This window comes from Lagopus leucura, unplaced genomic scaffold (genome assembly GCF_019238085.1).
Source record: "Lagopus leucura isolate 7727_CA_CO unplaced genomic scaffold, USGS_WTPT01 Super-Scaffold_100016, whole genome shotgun sequence".
NCBI lineage: Eukaryota > Metazoa > Chordata > Aves > Galliformes > Phasianidae > Lagopus > Lagopus leucura.
The window spans coordinates 14,330,741-14,339,624 of record NW_024962270.1 but is presented as its reverse complement, the minus strand read 5'-3'; the positions used below and the strand labels follow the sequence as shown (position 1 = coordinate 14,339,624).

General features: G+C 49.8%; 1 protein-coding gene across 1 annotated transcript; it reads left to right on the top strand.

Annotated features, from left to right (window-relative positions):
* The first annotated feature begins 3,578 nt into the window (after positions 1-3,578).
* On the top strand, positions 3,579-8,683 carry ZBTB33 (zinc finger and BTB domain containing 33). Its single transcript, XM_042876857.1, has 2 exons — positions 3,579-3,858; positions 3,967-8,683. Exon 2 carries the CDS (start codon positions 3,969-3,971, stop codon positions 5,997-5,999), a length of 2,031 nt encoding a protein of 676 aa, XP_042732791.1. The 5' UTR covers positions 3,579-3,858; positions 3,967-3,968; the 3' UTR covers positions 6,000-8,683.
* Positions 8,684-8,884: the final 201 nt, after the last annotated feature.

The following is an 8,884-nucleotide window of genomic DNA, read 5'->3' as shown; positions in this document are numbered from 1 at the left end:
GCTCTCCCCGCGCTGCTCTCGCGCCTGTTCCGGGTCGGTCCGGCCCTCGCCGCTGTCGGAACGGCTGTCAGCGTGGGCCGGCCTCGTTCCCGCATCGCCACCGCGGGTCCGTACCGAGGAGGAAGGCCGATCACGGGTGTTAGCGCGGGTGCGCGTGGCCGCATCGACACGGGGACGGGCCGGACGGAACCGCCGCTCCCCGTGCCCGAGCGCTGCCCGCTGCCGCCCGCCCAGCCCAGCCGCAATACGGCTGTTATTTACGCGGCGCCGCGTGGCTGCCGTTTGCTCGCGGCAGGGTCGTGTGAACGAGGCAGATGGGGGCCTGCAGCGGCTTTTGTTGTGCCAGCTGAGGCCGTGCTGTGGGATTCTGCCCAGCTCAGCGCCGGGCGGAGCAGTGGGTGCCTCCACGTCAGTGCCTGCACTGGCAAAACGAGGACTGGGATATCTGGAGTATTGCACAGCTCTGCTGCCCGGTGCTGTGAAGTGAAGCATTTTTACACACAGGTTATACAAGCCGTGCATACACAGCGTGTAACAGCACCTGCAATTGCTGCTACGGCCAATGAAAAGTGTCACTGGGCTGTAAATTCAGTTGTGTGAGGCTTTATATAATAGAATTGTCAGAAAAAACGCTTTCTGAAAATCCCTTGAAGGATGAATGATGGGAATTGGCACTTTAGACACATTTGAAATTCCACAGTGAAATCACATCTCTGTTCCTGAAAGCTTTTTTACTCTTTAATTTGGATTTTATTGAAGTGCCCAAGCAGAAGTTCATTGGCCGATCCATCCAGTGTGATTTATTGTAATGTAAAACACATTTTTCATGACAGAGAACATTTCTCTCTCTCTCTCTCTTTAAAACAAGTCTTTAAAACAAATTCTTGTTCCCACAAACTTCCATTATAAAAAAAGAAGAGGCCTCTTCAAATTGCTTAACCGACAACTTGGTGCTGAACTTCATTTCCCTTCTCAAAAGCTTGCATGTCACTTCTCAACATTTCTAGTTCCTTTTTGTAGAGACCCCATTCCATGCATCTTTTCCATGCATCAAAATAAGAGCTGCTTTGTAATTCTTACCCCCTTTACCTGAACACCACCTTAAGTTGTACGCTCTAGATGCCCTTCTTGTCAACATCTTAGAAAAAAATGCTTCATTTAATTTGTCGCTGTATACGTTTTTATGTGAGTTAAATCACCATTTTCTATGCTAATCTGAAAGAGGCCTTGCTGGGCCAGATGGTAAGGAGTTCAGAACTCGTTTTTGAGAATTCCAGAGCACTGCTCCTTCCAAATCAGTGCTTCTCTATATCTGTACATTCTCCTGTTAGTTTTTAGAAAGGGGACTGACAGTGAGGAGAAGAAACTCCTTAAATCTGAAGGATGAAAGGCTAAAAAATGGTTTAATTTAATCAGACATTTTTGGATGATTAAAAAAAATGCTTATCATGTTATTTTCATCAAATATAACTTTCTGTATAAAGATGACTGAAGACCTGTATCAAAGGACACAAATCAAAGGAAGCGTTGGATGAGGAAGGAGAACCTGCCTTTCCCCCTGGTTATTCTTTCCTGTTATTCTTTTTCCTTGCTCAGCTCTCAGGAAAAGCTTAGAAATAAACAGAAACTGGTTTTGTAACATTTTGATCTGAGGCCTCTCTTTAAAGAGGCAGCTCTGCTGCAGGCTGTGCAGAGGCACGGAGTGGGCATGGTACAGGGGTTTTCTCCCCAGAAGGGCTCCAAAGGCTGGGCAGGACCATTTCATTGCTGATGGGACTGCTGTCATTGGTGTCAGGTGTGCTGATGGTTTTGGTTGGCAGTGACGGAAGGCGCTTCATAGAATCACATAGAATCACAGAATGGCCTGGGTTGGAAGGGACCTCAAGGATGATGAAGCTCCAACACCCCTGCCACAGGCAGGGCCACCAACCTCCACATTTAGTACCAGCCCTGGCTGCCCAGGGCCCCATCCAGCCTGGCCTTGAACACCTCCAGGGATGGACGGGGCATCACAGCCTCTATGGGCAGCTGTTCCAGCACCTCACCACTCTCTCTGTAAAGAACTTCCCCCCTGACATCCAACCTCAATCTTCCTTCCCTCAACTTTTTCCCCTTGTCCTGCAGTTATCTACCCTTTCCAAGAGTTGATTCCCCTCCTGTTTGCAGGCTCCCTTTAGGTACTGCAGGCTGCAATGAGGTCACCCCGCAGCCTTCTCTTCTCCAGGCTGAACAAGCCCAGCTCCCTCAGCTTGTCTTTGTAGAGGAGGTGCTCCAGTCCCCTGATCATCTTTGTGGCCTCCTCTGGACCCTCTCCAACAGCTCCCTGTCTTTCTGGTACTGGGGGCTCCAGACCTGGACACAGTGCTGCAGATGGGGCCTCACAAGAGCAGAGTAGAGGGGGACAATCACCTCCCTGTCCCTGCTGGCCACCCCTCTGCTGATGGAGCCCAGGATCCCATTTGCTTTCCGAGCTGCAATGCACACTGCTGGCTCATGTTCAGTTTTTCAGCGATCAGGGCTTGGCAGATCTGAGTCTTCAGAAACATCCAGAACCCCACGTTGTAGCCGTGGAGTATGTAGGAACAAAAAGAGCAGATCAGGAACCGCAGACGAAGCATGGTGTGATCTCGGTGCTCTCTGAGCACTGACAAGCACCGTTTCCAGAGGCTGCTCGGACGGCCGCCCGCGGGCCGTGCCTGGGAGCCGCTTTGCGTCAGGACGTGTGAGCGCGGCTCCTCCGTGGCGCCCCGCACACAGCACGAGCGGGGCCGTGCCTCCTGCCGAGACGCCGGGGCTCTTGGCGCCGCTCGTGCCTCCGCGGCTCTGCGCACGCGACCCGACGCAGGGCAAGGGCTGGGCGGCTACAGCGAGGCGGCGGGAGCGTCGAGGTCGACTGCCGCCCCGAGGCTTCGACGGACGCGGCGGCCGATCCCCCCTGTCGCGGCCCGAGAGCTCCCGAAGGCTGTCGAAGCCGTTCGGGTCGCGGAGCCGAAGGCTGCCGAGCGCGCTCGGGCGGAGTGCCGGGCCAGCGGGGCAGGGCAGCGCGCCGCAGCGCCCCCTGCCGGCTGCACTCGGGGAGCAGCGCCCGAGCCCGAAGAGCGGCGGCCGCGGCGGGGCCGGTGCCCGCGAGCGCGGGGCGGCGCGGCGGGTGCCAGGTAAGGCGGGCCGCGGTCCTGCTCCTCGCGCCGCGATTCCCGCGCCGCGGTTCGTTCCTCTCCTCTGCTCCCGCCGCCCCCGGGGGCCGCTCCGCCCGCCTCGCCTCGAGCAGGAAGCGGCGGCGGCGGGCACGGCCCGGCCGCGCGGCGGGGCCCCTTCGGCGCTGGGCCGCGGGCGCTCGGGGCCGGGCGCTAGGCGGCCGTTGGCCCGCTCTGAGCCGCGCGGGGCTCCGGGAGCGGGGAGCCGCCGTGTCCGCTCGCGGCCTCTGGGGCGCCGAGGTCAGGCGCTGCCCGGGCCGGTTCTGCACCGCGCTGCCGCCGCGCCGCGGCCTCCTGCGGGAACGAGCCGAGCTGCGTGAAGAGGGGCGAAACCGACGCTTGTGGGGAGCGGAGGTGAAGGGCCGGCGGCTGCCCGCCCCATCGAGGTGGCCGCTTGCCCCGCTCGCGCTGCGCGGCCCTTGGAGAGCTGGGTGCTCCTGAGCTTCTCGTAACTGCATGGAATACATTCAGATGCCTGTAATGTTCAGCCTTTCGGGGAAGCCCGGTCTCGCATCTTCTTCCTTCTCAAATTTACCTCATTTGCAGGCTTTTCGCCTGGCAGGAGCAGAGGGCATGTTTAGGACTGCTCGTGCCTCGTGTGGACAAACACTGCATCTGCATGGCGCCCTGATGTACGAGCTTATGAACAACACCTCACGCTGAGGTTTGTTTTTTTAGAGGATGGAGTAAACTGTAAACGCGGAAATACTGTCGTGCAGTTAAAGCTCTACATCTGTGGTTTTGCTTGATCCCTGTTACTTTCTTTTTACAGGAATGGAGGGGGAAAAACTGATTTCTGCAACAGACACGCAGTATTCTAGTTTGCTCCTTCAGTCTTTGAACGAACAACGCGGCCATGGGCTTTTCTGTGATGTTACTGTTATCGTGGAGGACCGGAAGTTTCGAGCTCACAGAAACATTCTTTCTGCCTCAAGCACGTATTTCCATCAGCTTTTGTCGGTGGCCGGGCAAGTAGTTGAATTGAGCTTTGTGAGAGCTGAGATTTTTGCGGAAATACTTAACTATATGTATAGTTCCAAAATAATCTCTGTTCGAGCCGACTTAATTGATGAATTGATTAAATCGGGACAACAGTTGGGTGTTAAATTCCTAGCTGATCTGTCCGTAACTCCATGTGATGGAAGGAGCGTGCCAGGTGAGGTCAAAGATGGTGCTTCAGAAACTTCATCTTCTGGCCCCACTCAAAAGGATGCTGAAACACAAGTACCTGCCATCAGGCAGGAGGGTCGAGAGGTGACGGGTTGGATGCCAGTTATAACTGAATCGTTCTCTCTACATGGCATAGCCTACGAGACTCCAAAAATAACAGTGACTGATTCAGATGATGATGATGATGTCATCTTTTGCTCTGAGATTGTTCCCCCTAAAGAATGTACTAAAGACGCAAATGCTGCAATCCAGAACCAGCCTTGCCCAAATGCGCCTGGAGTTTCTGACCAAAAATCGTGTGGTGGTGGTGGCTCCCCGCTCTTGACCACGTCAACTCAAAAACTTACTTCCTGTGCTAATCAGCTGAATCCAAACCAAGCACTGTCAAGTGCTGAGTCGCTTGTCCCTGTGACACCGCAGCATTCGACAACTGAGCTCATTTTGCTGAATCGGCCTCCAGTTAACCCCTCAGCCAGCGTCAGCTCCTCGCATCAGATGCACGTTCCCCCTACGATTAATTTGGTTGAGGAGAGCCAGAAGCCTTCTGAGAAAGGACCCTCAACAGAAGTGGAAACAGCTGCTGTTGATATAGAAGAGGTGGTCGAAGACAATGATGATGTCATCAGCTCCTCTAGTCCTAGTTCAGCCAGCAACAGCTCTTCGGTTCAGCAACCTTCTGTACCCAAAGCGGCGACTTCTGAAGGATCTGGAGTACAGAAAAAACAGGTTGTTAAGTTTCCACAAGAGCAATCTTCTAAACCTGGAGAATTTAAAATAAAAATCTCAGATGTCCTTACTGGAGACAACAAGGAATTCGGTCCAGGTATAGCGTCGAAACATGCGGGAGAAGGGCAGAAAATCATAACGTTAGATACGGCAACTGAAATAGAAGGCTTGTCCACAGGCTGCAAGGTATATGCAAATATTGGGGAGGACACTTACGACATAGTCATTCCGATTAAGGATGATCCTGAGGAAGGGAAAGCCAAGCCTGAGGAAACCCCTAGAACGTCTGACGGCGATTCCTCAAGCAGGAAACGCATGAAAGTAAAGCACGATGACCATTACGAGCTGATCGTGGATGGAAGGGTCTACTACATTTGTATTGTATGTAAGAGGTCGTACGTGTGTCTGACGAGTTTACGGAGACATTTCAATGTTCATTCCTGGGAGAAGAAGTATCCGTGTCGATACTGTGATAAGGTTTTCCCTCTTGCAGAGTACCGGACGAAGCATGAAATTCACCACACTGGTGAGCGGAGGTACCAGTGCTTGACGTGCGGCAAGTCTTTCATCAACTACCAGATCATGGCCTCTCACATAAGGTCGGTTCACAGCCAGGACCCTTCGGGAGATACCAAGCTGTATCGACTGAATCCTTGCAAGTCTTTGCAGATCAGACAGTACGCATACATCTCCGATCGCTCGAGCAGCCTGCCGGTAATAAACGAGAACAGGATCGTGTATCGCGTTGACGCAGCAAAGAACGGCACTGAGGGAACGGCATCGAATGCTCCAGGCAAACAAATGAGCTGGGATGACATTTTTGTTCCGCAGGGAAATGATGCAATTTTTAAGCAAAATCAATCAGAGGGTAGTACTGAATTTGAGTTTGTAATACCAGAATCTTACTGACATGCATTACATGCTGGGAAAAGGCTTCAGTGAGTACATAGTGCAGTTTTTATAAACAGTCTGTTAAAAAACAAATTGCTCAGAGTGAGAACAACGAGAACCTGTTTGACAAACTCATCAAATGGTAGTGCTTAGATGGATCGTTAGTAGCTGCAAATCATTTGTGGAAGCGATTCATTGGAAGGTTTACTTGAACACAGATTAAGACATTTCCAAGGAGCTGGCAGTGTTTGCAAGTATGTTCATTTTGATCAGAACACAGGGAAAAAGGTGCAGCTTTCTCCTAAAGAGTGAGAAATCTGATTTCTAAAGTAATTCAAGGTATTTCCTGTACCCATACTTAGATAAACCCTTTCTTTCATCTTAGCACTTTAATGCTGAATTGTGCTTCATGATTCATGAAGAAAACAGTAAGATTTTCTATGGTAATGTTTTCAATATCAAACCATTGTCTTATTGTTCTGAATAGCGTGTTACCACAAGGGTCCAAAATGACTGATCCAGTAGTTTGGAGCAGTGCATTTTTAACTAGCATCTGAACTGTGCTTTTAGAAGCAATACGAATCATCTGTCCTCACGCAGGTATTCCTGCCAAGGAGAGATGCTCAATTTGGTCTAACTCGAACACGCTTTTAATTGTGTTGGATTACAGGATGGTAGGTGGGCTAGTCACTGGACCATTCTGTTTCACTCTTTTTTTATCAGGGAAAAAAGTACTCAGTAGTGGAGGAATCAAGAACACTCATAAACTTTTTTTTTCCCCTCTCCATTTAGAAAGGTTTCAGTGTGGTATAAAAACAAGTGATCGTCCCCATGATACCCAAAGGCTTTGAAATTTACTTAGAATGGAGAAATCCTCTGAGTGCTGCATCAGTGCTGAGGCTGCTGAGGATCTCCTGTGCGTCTTTGGCTAGATCTTTAGGTGGAACGGGAATTCTGTTGTTTAATTCTCCCATTTTTGGGGGGTGTAATCTTATGATAATGATGTAACTGATGTTCAGAAAATGCCTGCCCTCATACTCCACTGTATCATCTCTGCAATCGCCTGCTTGTCACCTGTTTGCACTTACAGGCTGCTTCTGTTGCTCCTTTTTTTCTCCTTACGTTCTCGGACAGTTAGAAAATAATCAGGAGAAATCCAAAAGGAGCAAGAGATGGAGGCCTGAGAAAAGCAGCAGTCGTAGCCTGGCACTTCAGATTTAGTGGCGTACTGCGTTTTTCTAAATGGCGAGATGAAAGCTGTTCAGGAATTCTGGCAGTTACTGAGGAAGGCTGTTGTGCATAATACTAGTTAGTTATCATTGCTCTCGTTGCTTAAAGCTTTTTATTTTCATGTTTCACGTAAGCATCTTGATCCTCTGACCTTCAGTGTTAAGGTTTTAGGCATGCATTTTAGACATGCATGGCATTTAAATGGTAAATGGTTCAAATACAGCTTGGGTCATAAGAAGGGGTGCTGGAAAGGTGGGAGGAAGAGGAGAATCTTTACTTTTTACACGTGATACTCAGCACTTCTGTTCCATAGGCCAAACATGTTACATGTGTGGTTGTTTTCCAGACGTGTCACAGCCCCTTTGAATGTAAGGGGTTTTGCCTTCAGATGCTACGTGTTGGATGTAGTCTGAGATGGCATTTCAGCAGCCTCACGAGAGTTAAGTACCGACTGCCCAGAGCAGCTGGCTGCATGCTACATAGGAATGTCTTGAACTTACCATCGTGACACACGCAATGGTTTTGCTGTGGACGTGACACGTGTGGAGCGAAGCACGCACTGCAGAGTGTGCATTCAGTTGTACTGAAAAATAGTGGCTACAAATATTTGCTGCTGATGTACTAAAAAACTTTAAACTGTGCCTACTAAAGGTCTCTTTTTGGAGGAAAACTGGAAAATTAGGGCTTTGTAACTGTATTTCTGCTAGAAGACTCGTGCGTGCATGTGTCTCAGGGTCTTCAGTTTTCCTTGGAAGTGATTTTTGAAATCCAAAGTCCAGAGGTCACATAAAGCGTTGTTTTTTTAAGTTCACTATTTATTGATTTGGAAACACATCAGATCCCTTCTTTTTAAACTTTTTTTACAGGGCCACGAGCGTTTGTATTTAAATTTCTGGCTATCGCACCCTTGTATTTGTTTGTTTTTAACATTAAGCTTCCAGACTAACTTAATGAAAGGCGTTACGCGACTCCTAGGAAATCGGCCTTGGGGGAAGGAAAGGAAAAGATGGAATCTGAGAAACCACTAGCATAGAACTGGACCATTTCAGAGGTGCAGTAGCAAACCTCACGGCCATTCTCACACAGCCAGCAACCCGAGCGGATGTGCTGCACAATGTCCTGGCGGGGGCTGCGTCGGCACCGTGTGCTTTCTTTGGAGATTCATACCAGAGCATTCCAGTAAAAGAATGAAATAAAAACGGAGATTAAAAAAACCGGCTGCTCATTTATTTTGTCCCGTTAAGGCATGCAGCTTAGGAAGATGCAGAACAGCTACACAGAGCATTGAGTTCGACAGCTGTTACCTATGAACTGTTCCATGTGAAACACTGCTAACTTTTGCCACGTCTGGAATGTATATACTTGTACAGCCTTTCTTTAACGTACTTTTTAAAGTTCTACTTTTCATTAATCAATACTTGATATTAGTTCTTAGAGCTTTCTATGGCAAAAATAAAAAGTTTAATTCTAGAGATGTGCAGCATGCTTCCTTTCAGTGACAGATGAGCTCCTCAACACGGCGGAGGAGCAGCACTTCATAGCACTGCTCCGCTCCATCCGAGCAGCAGTGCATGCCCCACTGGTTGCATCTGGGGGGGAATGCTTTGCTTCCTTCTTTGAGTAGGGCTGCTAAACAGTGAAGCTGGAGGAGGACCTGGGGCTTAAGAGAATTA